This window comes from Hyla sarda, chromosome 6 (assembly GCF_029499605.1).
Source record: "Hyla sarda isolate aHylSar1 chromosome 6, aHylSar1.hap1, whole genome shotgun sequence".
Classification (NCBI taxonomy): Eukaryota; Metazoa; Chordata; class Amphibia; order Anura; family Hylidae; genus Hyla; species Hyla sarda.
Genome location: NC_079194.1, coordinates 113887573 through 113907183, shown reverse-complemented (window position 1 = coordinate 113907183; position 19611 = coordinate 113887573). Strand labels below are relative to the sequence as shown.

The 19611-nt window shown below is 43.7% G+C and overlaps 1 protein-coding gene across 2 annotated transcripts in view; it reads right to left on the bottom strand.

Moving 5' to 3' along the window:
* Positions 1 to 19125, bottom strand: part of C6H3orf84 (chromosome 6 C3orf84 homolog) — a 112602-nt gene extending 93477 nt beyond the window's left edge. The window contains exon 1 of one of the 2 annotated variants that reach the window (XM_056524742.1): positions 18661 to 19125. In XM_056524742.1, the coding sequence (XP_056380717.1) occupies positions 18661 to 18693 (33 nt within the window). In that variant the 5' untranslated portion in view covers positions 18694 to 19125. Of the gene's footprint in view, positions 1 to 2133; positions 2257 to 18660 lie in introns of those variants that run through there. The other variant, XM_056524744.1, reaches the window with a different exon arrangement.
* Between the last annotated feature and the right edge of the window lie 486 nt (positions 19126 to 19611).

Below are 19611 nucleotides of genomic sequence, written 5' to 3'. Positions count from 1 at the left end.
GATGCGTCCGGCCGCCCTTCTATGGTCCCCTGCACTGCCATATATATACACCTATTCATATCTCTCGCAGAGAGCTGTGATTGGCCAGATGGTTGCCGACAATCACAACTCCCTGTGGGAAATATGAATAGGTGTATATATACGTCAGTGCAGGGGTCCTTAGAAGAGTGGCCGACCGCCTCTATACATTATACAGGAGGATCACAGCAGGTGTCAGGAGTGACATCTGCTATGATCTGTCCTTAACTGCAGGTGCTACTGCTTCCAACATGGAGCACACTCTGCTCCATGTTGGGAGCAGCAGTACCTGCAGTTAAGGACACATCACAGTGGGTGTTACTACTGACACTTGTTGCTATCATCCTTCATCCCTGAGATGTGGAGTGGCTTTCTCCTGCACTCGCATCTCTGCTCTGTACTCTGGCCGGTCACTCACTCATTCATATTTCCCGGTGAGAGCAGGGATTGGCTGCCACCATCCGGCCAATCCCCAATCTGGGCGGAAAATATGAATGAGTGATGTGAAATTCTATTCACATCGCTGGACGGCCCAGAATATAATGCAGAGATGCGAGCGCTCTGCTATATTATGGAAGATCGCATCGGGTGTAAGGAGTGACACCCGGGCGATCTGTCCATTAGTACAGGTACTACTAATCCCACCATGGCACAGTCTGCTCCATGCTGTGAGTAGTAGTACTCCCTAAAAAATAAAGAACAAAAAGTGAAAAAACACACACACATGACATTATAGAAAAAAAACAAGAAAAAACGCCAAATATAGGTAAATGCTGTGGCGTCTTTTCTGGCATTTTTTTTTCTTGTGTGTTTTGGGCCACACAAAAAAACAAGTTGAAATTTAGCCTAACCCTCTCTACAGATAGATAGAGACATAGATAGATTAGATTAGAATAATAGACACCATATAAATTATCAAACCTCTAGAGGCGGTCAATTGTTCAGTATTTAGAACTAATACTGTACATGTATAGTAGCAGCTTGTTAAACAAAATTTAAATTTCAACATTCACCTTTTCGAAATGGATACATTTTTTGGATATGGATATGATTTTTTACAATCATAAAAACTGATTCTACAAACTACAGCATGTCATTTCAGGGGAGAAAATTGTTTTAATAGTTTAAAAGCAAAGTTTAAAAGCAAGGAATAAGAGCTGTTAAAATACTTGAAGTTTCTCTAAGTACAAAGCATTTGCTCTCATATTGATCTCTGTGATAACAGCTGACGGCCATAGATTAGTCACACCTTAAATAATGTCAGTGATCTATACCAGCAGCCTGTGGGCACAAGGTCCAGTGGTTGTCACAACAAAGATCAATGCTTCCTTTATCACACACATATTTTTCGGGCTGAAGTCATTACGCCACAGGGAAAATGGATAAATTCTGTCTGACTGGATGGACATAAACAATACAATGACAAGTTCCAACATGACAGACTAACTTTACGCAAGGTAATGTTTGCTATGTGACTTAATATAGTGGCAAATATATATTTTTATATATTAAAAAGTCCAGGATAAGATTAACGCTATTATGGCAGTGTTTATAGGGCTGCTCAGTCTTATGTCTATGAAGTGTACTTATTGTATTCATGATAAAAGCTTCCAAACCAAAAAATGAATGGATCACTTTGAAAAAGTTCTGAGTGAGGGAGTAGCTCTAGGTGTTATTGATGAAAAACTAGAGGAATACATGTTTGTAAAAAACCCTGTGATGCCCATTTTTCCACTCACTCCCCAAAGTCCACAAGGGAATCTTCTGCCACCTTTAAGACCTATTGTGGCGGGTATAGGCTCCCTTGTGGAAAGTTTGGGGGAGTGGGTGGATTATTATCTGCAGCCCATTACAAAAATGACTCCGACATATATAAGAGACACAAAACATATCATCAATATGCTTCATGACATCACCTGTGAGCCAGGCCTAGCCCTGGCCACATGTGATGTCACAGCACTATACCCCTCTATACCCTGGGACAAAGGCATGGGAGCTGTAGAGTATTGTCTGGATCAGTTCAGTAGCTACTCCCCTGGATTGAAGGAATACATTCTTATGGCATTACATTTTTTGTTACATAATAATTTTTTCATGTTTGACGGCCAGTATTACCTTCAATCCAGGGGAGCCCCGATGGGGGCCAAATATTCGCCTTCATTGGCTAACATCTTCATGATTTATTGGGAAATTTGTTTTCTTTTTTCATCCACTAATCCTTTCTTCTTCCACATCCAGTGGGTGGGTCGTTTTATAGACGACCTACTGCTGGTGTGGAGGGGAAAAGAAAGTGAATTTAATCCATTTATGAGTTATATAAATGAAAACAATGTTAATTTAAAATTTACCTCCCATTTTGATAATATCTCTGTGAATTTTTTGGACATTACAGTGACATGCCGGGATGACAGGTTTGTGGTAAGTCCAAATAGGAAAGAAACAGCAACCAATGCAGTGTTGCTTGCCACGACATGTTGTAAAAAATATTCCCTTTGGGAAATTATGTCGAATTAAACACAACTGTTCGGATCCAGACAAGTACGAAATAGAAAAAAGGATTTGGGGAAAAACAATTTCTTGAAAGAGGGTATGGTAAAAAGGATATAGAGATAGCTAAAAATAAAGTGGAGAAAATAGACAGAAGAGATTTAATTAGAGAAAGTAGAAGAAAAAATAGAGATGGGGAAAAAACAAGAAAAACGTAAGCCAACATTTATCACCTCATATAGTAGACAGTTTAGACATATTATCAACAAATATTTACCAATACTTGAAATGGATCCGTTTTTGAAAAATTCAGTATCTGGGGGTGTTAATGTAGTGTCTAGAAGAGGGCCATCTTTAGGATCCAAAGTATCACCCAGTCTCTTTAGTAGTAATACAGACAGTGCGGCAGCCAGCACTTGGTTGAACAGCACGGGAAATTGGAAATGTGGCCACCGAAGATGTGTCACTTGTTCACATATGAAGGTTAGCAAGGAGTTTGAATCGTATGTTACGGGCACAAAATATGTCATAAAAACCTTTGTGAACTGCAACACAACATCGGTGGTTTATTTGGCAGCATGTACAGTTTGCCGCCAACAATATGTCGGTTGTACGAGCAACCATTTAAAAGAAAGAATTAGGAGACACATTTCCGATGTCCGTACTGATAAATTCAACATCTCAGCATTGAGCAAACATTTTAGAGATATTCATAAAGGGGACGTTATATCTCTTGTAGTTATGGGCATCGAAAAGGTCAAACATAACATTAGGGGAGGAGATCTCCGTAGAAAATTGCTTAACAGAGAGACTTACTGGATGTTCGTTCTGAATACCAGACACCCAACAGGTCTAAATCATAGACTGGACCTAATTATGACATATTAATATTAAAATTTTTGTTGGGTGTTCGGCAGAAAGAGGAACTTATTGTAAAATATATATAATTAATTAGTTTGTTTTTGATAATGGTCCCTGATTACATATGGTATTGGATAGTGTGAACCATATTCAGACATATGCGTTTTTTTCTGCATTTTTTTCATAATTGTTATTATTTCTAAAAAATTTTTGTTCTTTTATAACCAGTATATACTGATTTTAATAAATATATATATTTGTTGCAGTTTTACAAATGTCTTGAATATTATCCACACCGTACTCTCAATACAATGTATTTTTGAGAATCCGGTGCATGTTTTCGAACACACCGGATTCGTTTCGCATTTTACTTCCATCTGTGTTATCACCAATTGGTGAGGAGGAATTTTAGTATATATATGTGTTCTTATGTGTTATATGCCACTCTATGACTAAGCGCGAAAGCGTGAAACGCGTCAGAGATTTCATGTATGTAGCTGCATTCATTAAATAGATTTTTTTACCGTTTATATTTACATTCCCTATGCAAATATACGTGTCTCCATGGTTACAGATTAAAAATCATTGATATAGTTTAGAGTCTGATCCTAAGGTCCATGTGTTACTGTCTCATATCTGTCCCCAGTGGGCAAATAGCCTACAAATGCTAAATGGTGATAATTCCCAAAGGAAGATGCCAATAAAACATGACTTTATTACATTAGATAAAACACACCAAAAAAGCACTGTACAACACACAACAAATGTAAAACACTGACCTAATTTTCTCATACAATGCAAAAATTTCCAATTGACAGTATGAACATGTATGGCATGGAGTGTGCCAACTTTATGCCACATGTTTCTAAACATGTGCAAATCAAGAAATTCCCAACCTTCTAATGCGGGGCGGGGGGGGGGGGGGGGGGAATGTTTGGTGGTGTAGAACCACAGGTAAGTTTGAGTTCCTTATTTGACTAGACCACAAACAACAGTAGCTGTATTGCCCTCCTGGTTTTCAACTAGGAAGACTTAAAGGGGTACTCCGGTGCTTAGACATCTTATCCCCTATACAAAGGATAGGGGATAAAATGCCTGATCACGGGAGTCCCGCCGCTGGGGACCCCCGTGATCTTGCACGCGGCACCCCGTTTGTAATCAGTCCCCGGAGCGTGTTCGCTCCGGGTCTGATTACCAGCGACCACAGGGCCGACGGCGTGTGACGTCACGCCTCCGCCCCCGTGTGATGTCCCGCTCCGCCCCTCAATGCAAGCCTACGGGAGGGGGCATGACAGCTATCATGCCATCTCCCGTAGGCTTGCATTGAGGGGTGGAGCGTGACGTCACACAGGGGCGAAGGTGTGACGTCACACACCGTCGGCCCTGTTGTCGCCGGTAATCAGACCCGGAGCGAACACGCTCCAGGGACTGATTACAAACGGGGTGCCGCATGCAAGATCACGGGGGTCCCCAGCAGCGGGACTCCCGCGATCAGGCATCTGATCCCCTATCCTTTGGATAGGGGATAAGATGTCTAAGCACCGGAGTACCCCTTTAACCCAAATTTTGCTATCATTTTAGGAGTGAATCCTTAGTAAAGTAGCTGAAAATGTGAAAGCATTCCAGTAATGCATCACTGAGAGGCACAGACAATTGCCTTTATATTATAATAAATATATTGCTGGTATAATTTATGTTTTTAACATCGTTGAATAATGGGTAAAGCCTGGAAATTGTTTCCTTTGCTGATGAGACTTCTTAATGTACAGAAATGAAGGGACAGTCATTATTGTCAATCACAGGTAATTCATATTAGGACACTTCTGGAAATTAGAAAGCGGAGACATGAATGAGAAAGAAATGAATGCATAAATTTAGGTGTACTACTGTGGTAGATGTAGACAGTAACATGACTAACCCTCAAAATGATGTTAAAGTTGAAACATTAGCCAGTATATCCTTATATAAAGGACTTACCTGAGCCCGCACCCCAATGCCAAGGTTTCTGAAGTGGCACGGGACCTAACACTAAACCTACCTGTGCTGTATGGTCAAAACCAGGGACCAGTGGGCAATTACAGCGACATTAGCTCCAACTCACAGCCTGCTCCTAGTTACCTCCAGTGTGGCTGGGCACACATACAATGGGAGGAGGGAAGAAGGCTATGAGCCCCACCCTAGTAGGCTGATATGTTGCCGGCCTCACAGGTGAACCAAAATGCTTCCTATCAGTGGGGTACCAAGGGGGGGGGGGGGGGGGGAGGCCCGCCCCGGGAGCCAATCGGGGGGGGGAGGCCCGCCCCGGGTGCCACTCTCAAGGGGGGTGCCAGGGGCGGATTGACCCGCCACCGCCGCTGCTGAGGTCTGTACTGTGGAGGGGAGAAGACGAGGGCTCTGCAGCTGAGGAGATCGCTGCGTGGGATATCAGGTGAGCATCCTTTTTTTATTTTATTTTTTTAACCCTGCCTATACCTATAGGGAAGGGCGGGGGGGGGGGGGGGGTGCTCTGCATATACTTATAGAGAAGGGGGGGAGAGGGGGGGTGCGGATTTCCTTAGTCTTTACAGACGATATAATTATGGGGATGCCTGATGCACTGACCATAATTATATCACCTGTGAAAGACTAAGGCAATCCAGAAAATAGGACCTGTTGGGGGTACTTGAGGACCGCATTTGGGAAATACTGGTGTAGGGAGTTACAGTTACACCTAAGCCTTGGAGCCTAAGTGTTCCAAGTACTATAAATGACACATAATAATTGAAGGCCCTGTTGCAGGTAATGCCAAAGGGCCAGAAGGGTTAACGGAGGGCCCACATGTAATGCGCCTCCATTTTCCGGTCAGTTAAGGGTTAATTCTTTACTTTTATATGTTAGGTCAGTTGCTGGGCAGGTTTTGGCCACCTGTCTCTGGGCAGTGTTTTTTATCCAGCTGTTGCTGGGATTATTTGTTTATATTTGTTTATGGGCCGGGTGTATCTGGGCAAATTTGTGTTTTATTTATAATTTCGTATTTGTGGGATTCTGTGGAAGCGGGAAGCTGGGGATATATATTCCCCTGCTCTGGGACCTCTCACAGCATATTCGGATCAAGACAAGAAGATTATCCTTACCTGTTGCGTTGATCTTCACCGTGTTGGATCCAGCTTCTGATGTCCAGGACATTCTTCAGCTTCTGATGTCCCGAGCTTCGCTTCCTGATGGTGCGGATTGGGCCCGGCGGTGCCTTTCCGATGTCGGGGATCCTTCCGTTGCTGCTGATGACCTGCCTGGACCTTCGTTTGTGGCCTCCTCCGGTGCCATCCTGTCTTCTCCGGTTCCTGATCCTGCGGACTTGTCTTCCCTGCCAACTGATCCTGGTTCCTCGTTTTATGCATCGCCTCCGGTACAGCCTGAAGTGGTTCCTGCTCCTCCTGGTGTTCGTCGCTCCGAGCGCTCCTCCAGCCGTTCCAAGTGTCGGCCGTCTCCTGTTCTTCAAGACGTCGCTTCCGGTTCAAGCAGGAAGCGGCCCTACAGCCAAGCCTCGCTTTCGCAGTCCTCCATGAGCGTCCCTCCTCGGCCCTCTACATCCGGTTCCGGTTCCAGCGGTGCAGCTTCTTCTCATTCCCCAGCTGTGCAGTCCCGGGACAGCGTTGGTGGTCCGGTGTCGGCAGGCGTCAGCGGGAGCGGCTCTTTCCAGGATGGTGAGCATGTTTCACCTTCTTTTGCTAGGGGTAGTAATATTCTCCCTGGGCACCTTAGCTTAGCCAGTAGCATTGCAAATTTTTTACAGTTGTTATCTACAGTTCCGCTAATGCAGGGTGGGTCTGGTTCCGCATTGGGGGCATCAGCAGCTTGGGTCCCCCCAGCCCCTCCTTCTTCAGTACCTTTAGCGGCCTCTAGTTTAAATTCCCCCTTTTATTGGGTCTGGGGTCCCTATGGCGGTGGAGTCTGCTATGGGTTCCCCCCCCTCTACCTTCTGCCGTGGACCCTCCACAGCCAACCCATTCCAAAGGTGTACCAGAAACGTGCTTCAAAGAGGCCCTGATGTGTGATGTCTCCCCGCTGGGGTTTCATTTATCCCCAGCGGTAAAGGAGAAAATGTGGAATGGGGAGTATGTGGACTTATTTTCCCTCTTGCCTTCATTTAGAGAGATTACAAAGGCTAATGAGAAGAGGGATGATAAAGAGGATGATAGAAAACATGTAAATGTGACTAAGTCCTTTAATAATTGGTTACAGGCTTTCTGTGTTTTTGCAGCCGTGCTGGGGGAGAAATCCCCCCAGCATTGCTCTAGCCTTTTTCAACATGTAGACATTGTGTTAGAAGCATACAGGAATTTTGGGGGGGGTGGCCTGGCTTCAATATGATGAGCTTTTTCGTCAGAAGCTAGCGGTCCACCCCCATATTCACTGGGGTCAGAAGGATGTGGGCATTTGGATTCATTTAATGATTCCACAACGCCATAGACAGGCTCCGGCGGTATCCACACCCTCCTTTTGTAAGGGGGTGTGTTTCGCCTTCAATGACGCACAATGCAGATGGCAGGCCAATTGTCGCTACAAGCATGAGTGTGCCCATTGCAGCGGGGCTCATTCCGTGTCTAAATGTTTTAAAAAGTTGTCCCAGTCTAGTCAACAGCAGCCACTGGCCAAGGAGGCGCTTTCCCGCAGCCTTGACACCAGTGAGGCTGCAAAACACGCTGCCGTGGCTAAACTGGTATCCAGACAGACAGATGGCTGAGCATTTAATTACTGGGTTCTCAAAAGAGTTTTATGTACCCGAGTTTAGGGGGAGTGGTTGTCTGTAGGTTGATAACTTGCGGTCAGTTTTTCTCCATAAGCATGTGGTTAAGAGATTGAGGAAGGGAGGGTGGAAGGTCCTTTTTCTTCCCCTCCTTTTCCCAATTTCCACTTGTCTCCCCTAGGTGTTGTCCCAAAAAAGGAGCCAGGTAGTTTTAGGCTAATTCATCATTTATCCTTCCCCCCCCCCCCCTGACAATTCGCTAAATGATGACATTTTACCTCTTAACCTGTTGGGGACGAAGGGCGTATGCATACGCCCTTGCGTCCTGGTACTTAAGGACGAAGGGCGTATCTATACGCCCGTGGGAATTTCGGCCCCCGCCGCGCCGGGCGGGGACCGGGCCGGGGTGACTGCTGATATCTATCAGCAGGCACCCCGTGCAAATGCCCAGGGGGGTCATTAGACCCCCCCCTATGTCGGCGATCGGCGCAAATCGCAAGTGAATTCACACTTGCGATTTGCGCCGATTCCGGGTCATTACGGGTCTATGGTGACCCGGTGACCCGGTATAGAAGGGGGATCGCGGGTCCACTGTTCTGGCACCACGGGGGGCTTTGTAAATGCACATGGCCCCTGACTACCATTCCAAACAAATTATCTCTCTAAAAGCTCAATGGCGCTCCTTCTCTTCTGAGCATTGCAGTTCGCTCGCAGTGCACTTGACGTCCAAACATGGGGTATTTCCATACTCAGAAGAAATGGGGTTACAAATTTTGGGGGGCATTTTCTCCTACTATCCTTTGTAAAAAAGTAAAATTTGGGGAAAAACCAGCATTTTAGTGGAAACATATTTTTTTTTCATTTACACATCCGACTTTAACAAAAAGTTGTCAAACACCTGTGGGGTGTTAAGGCTCACCGTACCCCTTGTTACGTTCCTTGAGGGGTGTCGTTTCCATAATAGTGTGCGATGTGGTTTTTTTTGCTGTCCTGGCACCATAGGGGCTTCCTAAATGGGACATGCCCAAAAACCATTTCAGAAAAACTCACTCTCCTAAATCCCATTGTTGCACCTTCGCTTCTGAGCCCTCTACTGCGCCCGCCGAACACTTGACATACACATATGAGGTATTGTCTTACTCGAGAGAAATTGGGTTACAAATTTTGAGATGATTTTTTTCCTTTTACCCCTTGTAAAAATTCAAAAACTGGGTCTACAAGAACATGCCAGTGTAAAAAATGAAGATTTTGAATTTTCTCCTTCACTTTGCTGCTATTCCTGTGAAACACCTAAAGGGTTAACACACTTACTGAATGTCATTTTGAATACTTTGGGGGGTGCAGTTATTATAATGGGGTCATTTATTGGGTATTTCTAACCAGAAGACCCTTCAAATCCACATCAAACCTGAACTGGTCACGAAATTTTGCGAAAAATTTTAAAATTGTTGCTGAACTTTGAAGCCCTCTGGTGTCTTCCAAAAGTAAAAACTCATCAATTTTATGATGCGAACATAAAGTAGACATATTGTATATGTGAATCAATATATAATTTATTTGGAATATCCATATTCCTTATAAGCAGAGAGCTTCAAAGTTAGAAAAATGCTAAATTTTCAAATTTTTCATGAAATTTTCAAATTTTTCACCAAGAAAGGATGCAAGTATCGCTGAAAATTTACCACTAACATAAAGTAGAATATGTCACGAAAAAACTATCTCGGAATCAAATTTATAAGTAAAAGCATTCCAGAGTTATTAATGCTTAAAGTGACAGTGGTCAGATTTGCAAAAAATGCTCCCGTCCTTAGGGTCATAATGGGCTCCGTCCCCAAGGGGTTAAAGGGGTTATCCAGGAAAAAACTTTTTTTTATATATCAACTGGCTCCAGAAAGTTAAACAGATTAGTAAATTACTTCTATTAAAAAATCTTAATCCTTTCAGTACTTATGAGCTTCTGAAGTTAAGGTTGTTCTTTTCTGTCTAAGTCCTCTCTGATGACACCTGTCTCGGGAAATGCCCAGTTTAGAAGCAAATCCCCATAGCAAACCTCTTCTAAACTGGGCGTTTCCCGAGGCAGGTGTCATCAGAGAGCACTTAGACAGAAAAGAACAACCTTAACTTCAGAAGCTCATAAGTACTGAAAGGATTAAGATTTTTTAATAGAAGTAATTTACAAATCTGTTTAAATTTCTGGAGCCAGTTGATATATATAAAAAAGTTTTTTTCCTGGAATACCCCTTTAATGTGTCTGTGGTTTATTCCTCATTTGACTCTGCCTTGTCATTGCTGCGCCGCTGCGGTCAGGGTGCAGTAATGGCTAGTGTTGCTCGCGAATATTCGCAATTCGAATTTTATTCGCGAATATCGCATATTCGCGAATATTCGCGAATATAGCGCTATATATTCGTAATTACGAATATTCATTTTTTTTTTTTTTTTTTTTTTCACAGTACACATCACAGTGATCATCCCTCTCTGCTTCCAGCTTATGTGGTGTAAGAAGGCTCTAATACTACTGTGTGAGACTGGTGTGCGATTTTTCGCATATGCGAATATTTGCATATGATAAGTTTCGCATATGCGAATTTTAGCTTATGTTAATTTTTGTATATGCAAATTTTCGCATATGTTAATTTTCGCACACGCGCATATTCGCATATGCGAAAATAAAAAGAGAACATTACGAATATGCAAATATTCGCGAATATGACGAATATTCGTCCATATATTCGCGAATATTCGCGAATTCGAATATGGCCTATGCCGCTCAACACTAGTAATGGCTAAGGTGAACATCAAATCTGCATTTAGGTTATTCCCTGTTTGTGAGTCTGGTTATAATTCCATTGGTTTTCAATTTGATAATATGTTTTACTTTGATAAATGTTTACCTTTGGGTTTTTCCCTGTCCTGTGCGTATTTTGAGTCTTTCTTGTTTTTTTTTACATTGGGTGGTTTCTTTTTCCTCTGGTCATGACACATTGGTGCACTATTTAGATGACTTTTTGTTTTGTAGGTCCACAAGGTACGGATGTTTGTCAGTCATTGATGGATTGTTTTGTGTCTTTTGCAGGTTATTTTGGTGTCCCCTTAGCTGTAGAAAAAACTGTTCATCCCTGTTGTTCTCTAGATTTTTTTAGGTATTTCTGTTGATTCCAATATTATGCAGTTTAGAATTCCTATAGCCAAAGTTGAAGGTATGTTATCTTTAATTCGGGTTATGTTAGGTAAACAGAAGGTTACATTGAAAGAGTTAGGGTGGGTTCACACTACGTTTTGTCCCATACGGGAGCGCATACGGCAGGAGGGAGCTAAAAGCTCGCGCTCCCGTATGTAACCGTATGTGCTCCCGTATGCCATTCACTTCAATGAGCCGACCGGAGTGAAACGTTCGGTCCGGTCGGCTCATTTTTGCGCCGTATGCGCTTTTACAACCGGACCTAAAACCGTGGTTGACCACGGTTTTAGGTCCGGTTGTAAAAGCGCATACGGCGCAAAAATGAGCCGACCGGACCGAACGTTTCACTCCGGTCGGCTCATTGAAGTGAATGGCATACGGGAGTGCATACGGTCACATACGGGAGCGCGAGGTTTTAGCTCCCCCCTGCCGTATGCGCTCCCGTATGGGACAAAACGTAGTGTGAACCCAGCCTTACATAGTCTGTTAGGAATGTTTAATTTTGCAGCAAAGGTTATCCCTATGGGGTGGGTTTTTTCTAAACGTTTATATATGGCAAGCAGGGGGGTCAAATCCCCTCGCTGCCATATACGGTTGGGTGTTCTATTTGGCAGGAGGAATTTTGTGATCTTGACTGTTTGAGGTTTTTATCTGATGCTTCTGGTTCTATGGGTTATGGTGTTTTCTTTCAGGGCCACTGGAGTGCTGAGCCTTGGCCTCTCTCTTGGGTTGAGGCGGGTTTCACTAGTAATATTGTTTTACTTGAACTTTTTCCTGTGGTGGTAGCCTTGGTAATTTGGGGGGACTATTTTAGTAATAGGAGGGTGATTGTTAATACTGACAATAAGGGAGTAGCTTATGCTTTAAATTGTCTTTCTTCCAAGTCAGAACCTGTAGTTAAGTTGTTGCACCACCTAGTGCTAGTGTGTTTAAAATTAAATGTGTGGATAAAGGCTAAGTATGCTAGGGGTACATCGAATGTCATTGCTGATTCCCTTTCCCGTGGTCAGTTTTGCAGGTTTTTCCAGTTGGTGCCTGGTGCGGACAAGGAAGGCCTCCCCTGCCCCTGCATTCTATGGGATCTTGTCCTGTCTTAGTAGCTGATGTGCTGAGGTCTTCAGTGGCTCCTTCTACATGGTCAAAGTATTGTAAATCTTGGTCTTTGTGGCAGGAATTTTGTCTATCAAAACATACTATGTCTTTTGCTGCAGATTCTGGGATTGGTGTTGAATTCTTGTGTTTTTGTTTTAAAAAGGGTTGGTCTCATTCTGCTATTTGTAATGGTTTGGCAGGTGTTTCTTTCTTCCAGCGGTGGTTAGGTTTGCGCCCAGTGACTTCTCTTTTTCAGGTGAAGCAATTGTTAACCCCTTAAGGACACATGACGTACCGGTACGTCACGTGTCCGCTCCCGATCTATAACGCGGGGCCACGGCCTCTAACAACGGCCGGGACCCGTGGCTAATAGCGCGCGGCATTGATCACGGTACCTGGAAGGAGGCTGTGAGTCGACCTAATGCTGCCGTAATTGCCCACTGGCCCCTGGTTTTGCTTATCACGCACAACTGCTGTTGCAGTGAAACGCGTTGCATGATGGGAGAATAAACTACCTTGCTTTTATCCACTCCTACCATCTGTGTCCAGCACCACACTGAGACCGGTGTTCCTCTTCGAAGATATCCGTTTAATCTCTATACCTGACCGGCCGGCTGCGGACACCACCACTATACGCGCTCACCATTGTTGTGTATGTGGAAACACAACCCCTATAGGTGAGCGTTGAATTCATATTCTATACACCTCACAGGTTTATCTTTTAATGCACCATGGAGCGCTGTACCCCATTTTGTCTGTTTTAGCCATGATTTTTTAAAGGTAAGGAGGAAAAAACGAAAATGCAAAAACGGAAAAACCCTCGGTCCTTAAGGGGTTAAAGGGGTATTGTTTGTCTAGGGTTAAGAAGGATAATAGAAGGCCTATTGTTTTTTCTCTTTTAGTGCGTTTTTGTTCAGCTTGTGTTTCAGTTTGTAGAGATCCTTTTGAGGTTTGTCTGTTTCAAACTACTTTTGTTGTTGCGTTTTTCTGTGCTTTTCGTGTAGGTGAGTTCACTGCAGCTAACAAACAATCTGTTCCCCCCTTGTCTGTCTGATGTGCAATGGTCTCCCTCCGGTGTGTGTGTTTATGTTCGTTTTTCCAAGACGGACCGCCTTGGTAAGGGGCGCCGTCTTCACCTGAATCCTCTTCCTGGTGCTCCTTTATGTCCGGTGTCTCAGGTGTCCAGTTATCTGTCTATCCGTCCTTGTGTTTCTGGTTTATTTTTTTATACATGTAGATAGTTCTCCGGTTACCACTTTTCAATTCCGCTATATTTTTAACAAATGCAAGGCTGTTTTGGGTTTACAGGGTGTGTCCTTAGGCACACATTCCTTCCGGAATAGCGCTGCCACGGAAGCCTCTGTGGCTGGCCTTTTGGATGACAACATTAAAGTATTAGGGAGGTGGGAGTCAGACCGTTTTAAGTTGTATGTCAGACCTCAATTTTTAATTTATTCTTGATTTATTTTACAGAAGCCATGCCGACCATCATCTGGGTGATTGGGCAGTCTTTTATTTATTGGGCTCTCTAGGCCTTACACACCTAATCTAGGCATCGATCTGGCTAAAGCATCAGTTTTTTGGTTGGGAGTTCGTGGATTATGCCTAGCGGGTCTTCTGGAGCTGTGCATTTCACAGTCGGATGTTTGGCCTTCACCGGATATTTTGGTGATACACTTGGGAGGTAATGACATTGATCGGGGTAACACTTCAACTTTGTTTCAGGTATTTAAATGTTTTTTTTTTTATAGCATTTCCCCTCCTGCAGACTTTGTTTCTCTGAAATTATTCCCAGATTAGTATGGGCGGAACGCAGGTTTTTCTTTATAGAGCGTATCCGCCGCAGACTAAATAGGGGTATTGGTAGATTTTTGTCTAGTTTTGGGGGATTTTCATATCGCCATTGTGACCTGGAAGGGTTTTTGGTGGGCCTTTATAGGCGAGACAGGGTCCACTTAACAGAAATTGGTCTGGACATTTTTAATTTGGGACTACAAAATCTGTTAGAAAGGGCCATGGCTTTTAGTAGCCATGCTTTTGGGGTTTGGTCGCTCAGGCAACCTGGGTGGACAGTTTATTTAATGGCTGAAGTTTAATAGTTATATTTACTATTGGTTAATATTTATTTAATATTTCGTTTAATGTTTATTATTTACTTACTTTTAATAAAATTGTTTATTTCCCCAATAAAAGGCCCTTGGCCATTTCTTCCAACAATGGTTTGGTTTATTTATTTACAAAGGGTTGGGGAAATATGGAGGCTTGCATTACATGCCAAAGGGCCAGAAGGGTTAATGGAGGGCCCACATGTAATGCGCCTCCATTTTCCGGTCAGTTAAGGGATAATTATTTACTTTTATATGTTAGGTCAGTTGCTGGGCAGGTTTGGCCACCTGTCTCTGGGCAGCGTTTTTTATCCAGCTGTTGCTGGGGTTATTTGCTTATGGGCCGGGTGTATCTGGGCAAATTTGTGTTTTATTTATAATTTCGTATTTGCGGGATTCTGTGGAAGCGGGAAGCTGGGGATATATATTCCCCTCCTCTGGGACCTCTGACAGCATCTTCGGATCAAGACAAGAAGATTATCCCCCATCCCTCCCTCCCTGTCATCGGTCTTTTATTGGTGTGTGGTCGCCCAGGCAACCTGGGTGGACAGTTTATTTTATGGCTGAAGTTTAATAGTTATATTTATGTTTACTATTGGTTAATATTTATTTAATATTTTGTTTAATAAAATTGTTTATTTCTCCAACAAAAGGCCTTTGGCCATTTCTTCCAACACTAGTTTGGTTTATTTATTTACAAAGGGTTGGGGAAATATGGAGGCTTGCATTACATGCACTGAGACCAAGTTACTCGGCTTGGAAAAGCCATTCAATACATTAGCTCTTACTCTGGTGGACCCAGCTGAGTCAGATATATATTGTGTAGCTGCACATTGATATGGATACATTTCTCCTTCAGCAGCCAGAGAACAGAAGGCAGTTACGTTCAGCTTCCTGGTAAAATCTATGGTGACAGGGAGGACATGGAGAAGTGATGAGCCCATGTAAGCACCTTACATGGCAGATGGACAGAGCACAGCTATACAGGAGAACCAGGGTTTCTTCATTCTAAAGTTCACCAAGGTTCTCATAGGCTGTCCCCAGTGATCATCTAATGTCATATGCCAGGATATGCTATAACATTATAGCAATTACCATTCAATCCCTAAACCCCCAGAGTAGGGGCATAGCTTGAAACCACAGGGCCCTGGTGCAAAAAAAATTCCTGGGCCCCCACCCCCCGACGACCCCCAACCTCGAATGACCGCCTTCCCCAACCACACAAAGATATTAGTGACTACAGCACTGATGGAACACAGCCAAAATAATATACAATGATATTAGTGAATCACAGACAGGGCCTGACTGGGACCAATTTAAGAAGACCATTTTTTTGGTGGGGGTCCTACTGCTGACCCCCCAGTGATCACCTCAGTTCAAGTGGCTCTCCGGCTGTTGGAAAGCTACAACTCCCATCATGTCTGGAGAGCCTCAGGCATTATGGGAGTTGTAGTTTTGTAACACCTTTAGAGCCTCAGATTGGGGTAACGTTTCACCCATCATCCCTGCAGAACATACAAGTGAATTCAGCAGCAATGGGACAGTCAGGAGAATACACAATGATATCCTTGACCTGAGTGCGTTCTTCACTGTAGTCTTTCCCGTTCTTATTCATCTGGTCCAGACACCAGAACTACTTCTGCTACATTTTCTGGCACCCGGACATCATTGGTTCCCCACTTTGTCAACAGATCCTCATCCTCTATATGAAGACAATAATAATTAGAACCTTTTCACACACTGCACCTGAAAATAATCCTGCCACACACTGCACCCTCTGAATATAATCCTGACACACACTGCACCCTCTGAATATAATCCTGCCACACACTGCACCCTCTGAATATAATACTGCCACACACTGCACCCTCTGAATATAATACTGCCACACACTGCACCCTCTGAATATAATACTGCCACACACTGCACCCTCTGAATATAATACTGCCACACACTGTCCCCTCTGAATATCATACTGCCACACACTGTACCCTATGAATATAATACTGCCACACACTGCACCCTCTTAATATAATACTGCCACACACTGCACCCTCTGAATATAATACTGCCACATACTGCACCCTCTGAATATAATACTGTCCCACACTGTACCCCTGAATATAATACTGTCCCACACTGTATCCTCTGAATATAATACTGCCACACACTGTACCCTCTAAATATAATCCTACCACACACTGTACCCTCTGAATATAATACTGTCACACACTGCACCCTCTAAATATAATACTGACACACACTGCACCCTCTGAATATAATACTGACACACACTTCCCCCTCTGAATATAATACTACCACACACTGTACCCTCTGAATATAATACTACCACACACTGTACCCTCTGAATATACTACCACACACTGTATCCTCTGAAAATAATACTGCCACACACTGTTCCCTCTGAATATAATACTACCACACACTGTATCCTCTGAATATAATACTGTCACACACTGATCCCTCTGAATATAATACTACCACACACTGTACCCTCTGAATATAATATTGCCACATACTGTACCCTCTGAATATAATACTGTCCCACACTGTACCCCTGAATATAATACTGTCCCACACTGTACCCTCTGAATATAATACTGCCACACACTGTACCCTCTGAATATAATACTGCCACACACTGCACCCTCTGAATATAATACTGCCACACACTGTCCCCTCTGAATATCATACTGCCACACACTGTACCCTATGAATATAATACTGCCACACACTGCACCCTCTGAATATAATACTGCCACACACTGCACCCTCTGAATATAATACTGCCACATACTGCACCCTCTGAATATAATACTGTCCCACACTGTACCCCTGAATATAATACTGTCCCACACTGTACCCTCTGAATATAATACTGCCACACACTGTACCCTCTAAATATAATCCTACCACACACTGTACCCTCTGAATATAATACTGTCACACACTGCACCCTCTAAATATAATACTGACACACACTGCACCCTCTGAATATAATACTGACACACACTTCACCCTCTGAATATAATACTACCACACACTGTATCCTCTGAATATAATATTGTCACACACTGATCCCTCTGAATATAATACTACCACACACTGTACCCTCTGAATATAATACTGCCACATACTGTACCCTCTGAATATAATACTGTCCCACACTGTACCCCTGAATATAATACTGTCCCACACTGTACCCTCTGAATATAATACTGCCACACACTGTACCCTCTGAATATAATACTGCCACACACTGTACCCTCTGAATATAATACTGCCACACACCGTACCCTCTGAATATAATACTGCCACTACTCCATCCATCCACAAATCTATCAATCATTCATACACACACAACCATCATACATATGCACATCCCACTACCGCCCCCATACACACATCCATAATACACATCCCGCTGTGATGAGCCCACCCAAACCCGCACCTCAATCCTCACTATAGATGCCATGATCAGCATTAATCATGGCATCTATAGAGTAAATGGCGGACATCAGCATGATCGCTGATATCCGTCATCATGAGACACCCTCGCTTGAATTAACTAGAGGACTTGTCGCAATAGCAACTGTTGCGATATCTATAGCTACTACGTCACTGGGCTTTACACTTGATGCATTATCACTTCATGACATTGGTCTCCAAACTGTAAACCTTCAGCTGTTGCAAAACTACAACTCCCAGCATGCCCAGACAGGCTAGACAGCCAAAAGCTGTCTGGGCATGCTGATAGTTGTAGTTTTGCAATAGCTGGAGGGCCACAGTTTGGAGACCACTGCTTTATGGGAATAATACTTTAATCCATACAAGATGTTTTATCATAAATCTTTTAATTGTGAGTTTCCATAACTTAAATTTTTTTTCTATAAATTAATTTGTGGTACATATACAATAATGCAGTGTTTCCAAACCAGGGTGCCTCCAGCTGTTGCAAAACTACAACTCTCAGCATGCCCAGACAGCCAAAGGATGTCTGGACATGCTGAGAGTTGTAGTTTTAGAACAGCTGGAGGCACCTTGGTTGGGAAACACTGCATGTCACTTTGCGGCAAGGACACCCTAGCGCCGTGCATTTACAGCGCGCAGCGTCTAAGGCAGGGTCATACCGGACGCGGGCACCGCTGGCTGATCAGGGAAGCCTTCACCTGGATGAAGTGTTGGTGTGAGGTGAGACACATCGGCAGTATAGGATAGGCGGACGGCTTCGGGCAGAGCTTCCTGGACGGGCCTCGTGCGTGCCCCGCCCCTCCTCCTCATCTCCACTCACAATGCGGCAAAGCAAGGGCGGGACAGTCGGGGCCAGGGCGTGATGATTCCTCTGCGCTGTCCCCGCCCATTCCGGGATATGTTCGGAGCGGGCCCCGGGCCCTCATCTTGACTCCACTGCTGCAGTATGGGAACATTTTGCAGCAGCGGCCGCACTTGGACTTGAAGAATGTCCCACCAGGACAATAACATAAGTACTTATGATGGCGGCCGGCCATCATGCGGGTCCCCCTGGCTAAGGGGCCCAGTCGCCATGGCGACCGTTGCGACCTCTATAGCTACACCACTGCCCCAGAGATTTCCCCATTAACCCCATCACCATCATGTTTTGTTTGCATTGTGTATGGCACATGCCATATAATGATAGTAACTTATCCCAAAATAAATTTTTACATGGGATCAGATTTATGTTTCTACATACTTGGGATAGTGTGAAGGCCAAGGTATGGAATTTTCTACTTTGGGCAGTCCCGACTTGTTAGGTTCACCCTACATTAATGTAGTTCAAATAAACATAAGCATCTTATCAAAGAAGGGATACCGACATATACCATGGTGCACTTGGCTTGGACATAAACACCTAGTAAGCCACTTCTTGCAAATATGCTTTTATTTATGCTTTTAAGTCCTGCTAAGTCACATGGCTTACTATGTTCGGGCTATTAAAGTGGATTTAATCTGATTATAAAATGAAAAAAGAAATGGTCTTCCTCCCAGTATTAACTCAGAATACTGTAAATGGAACCTGGCACCATGAAAATGCAATCCAATCTGTGGCCAGCATGTTATAGAGCAGGAGGAGCTGAACAGGTTGATAAGTAGCTTTGTAG